Below are 1118 nucleotides of genomic sequence, written 5' to 3'. Positions count from 1 at the left end.
GTGTAACATATTTAATAATTACATGTGAAATATAAATGACAGTTTTCACACAGAACAGTTTGTCTGTATAAACATCAGTCATGAGGTTTTAAAGTTCAAATTTTAGCCACAACAAAGATCATATATTGATCTTTTTCAACATAAAAACAGTCATCATGTGCCTGTTGATGCTTGATGAYAAAGGTTGACACTGGAAAGGTGTGTTAAATTAATATTTAAATAATGTATCACAGGTAATCACAGGTCTGCTCGTTTTAAAAATTAATTTAAACTGCATTTTTCTTCAGGGCTGTAAAATGGTTTTAAACATTACCTGTCTCCTGTCACGCTTTTGGTTTTTCTCATCCAGTAAGATTCTGTTGTCATGAAGATCTGACTCCTCCCCTACAAACACCTCCTGAAGCTCCGCCCACTGRTAGGGACAGTCTGTCATCTGCTGCTTCTGTAAAATGATTTGAAACCAGTTCAGATTTTGAAAGAAATCAACCTTTTTTCAATAATTCCTTGTTCTTCATGACTTTTAAAAGAGGTGAGGTCAGAAAGTAAAGTGCTCACGCTGTCTAACTTGTGCCGYTGCTGCAGCTGGACCCTGTGCCTGTCAATCAGAAGCTGCTGCTTGTATCGCTTGTGTTCAGACAGCTGCTGCCTGAGCTGATGTAACGCCTGGAGAGGACAAAAACAAGCAGGAACACTTACAACCATAGGCTTTAAAGCTAAACGTGAATGATGTTTTACTGATATCTGGGATTACTGGGCCTGCTGGTAACAGTTACATCTAAAACTTAAAGCAGATAAAACAGACTGAAGTAATGTGAGYGTGAAACAGGATCAGTTCACACTCACCATCTGCTCCTTTCTATGCAAACCACTTTAAACTAAGCTAATAAAAATGAACTGTTGTCAGAMTCTTTATAATGAGAAAAAAGATTCAACAAAATAAATGAATTAAACTGAAACTGTGTGACTGGTAAGAATTTAACAATAATTTGATTATTTTTACTTTTAATCCAGATTCTGTTCACAAAATATTCATTTTGAGCAATATTAATTGGTGTTAACAGTTTTTTAAATCTATATTCTAGTTTTGACTGCAGTAAAGACAAATCCTCCTGGTGTGG

The 1118-nt window shown here is 35.6% G+C and overlaps 1 protein-coding gene across 1 annotated transcript in view; it reads right to left on the bottom strand.

Annotated features, from left to right (window-relative positions):
• Nucleotides 1-663, bottom strand: part of LOC106510995 (mitogen-activated protein kinase kinase kinase kinase 4) — a gene marked incomplete at its 5' end in the record, with an annotated part of 11564 nt that extends 10901 nt beyond the window's left edge. Inside the window, 2 exon segments of the mRNA XM_013999732.1 lie at nt 314-442; nt 556-663. Coding sequence (XP_013855186.1) covers nt 314-442; nt 556-663 — 237 coding nt within the window.
• Nucleotides 664-1118: the final 455 nt, after the last annotated feature.

This window comes from Austrofundulus limnaeus, unplaced genomic scaffold (assembly GCF_001266775.1).
Source record: "Austrofundulus limnaeus strain Quisiro unplaced genomic scaffold, Austrofundulus_limnaeus-1.0 Scaffold2437, whole genome shotgun sequence".
NCBI classification, from domain to species: domain Eukaryota; kingdom Metazoa; phylum Chordata; class Actinopteri; order Cyprinodontiformes; family Rivulidae; genus Austrofundulus; species Austrofundulus limnaeus.
Note: the sequence above shows the minus strand (reverse complement) of the source record. Positions and strands in the feature narration are given on the sequence as shown.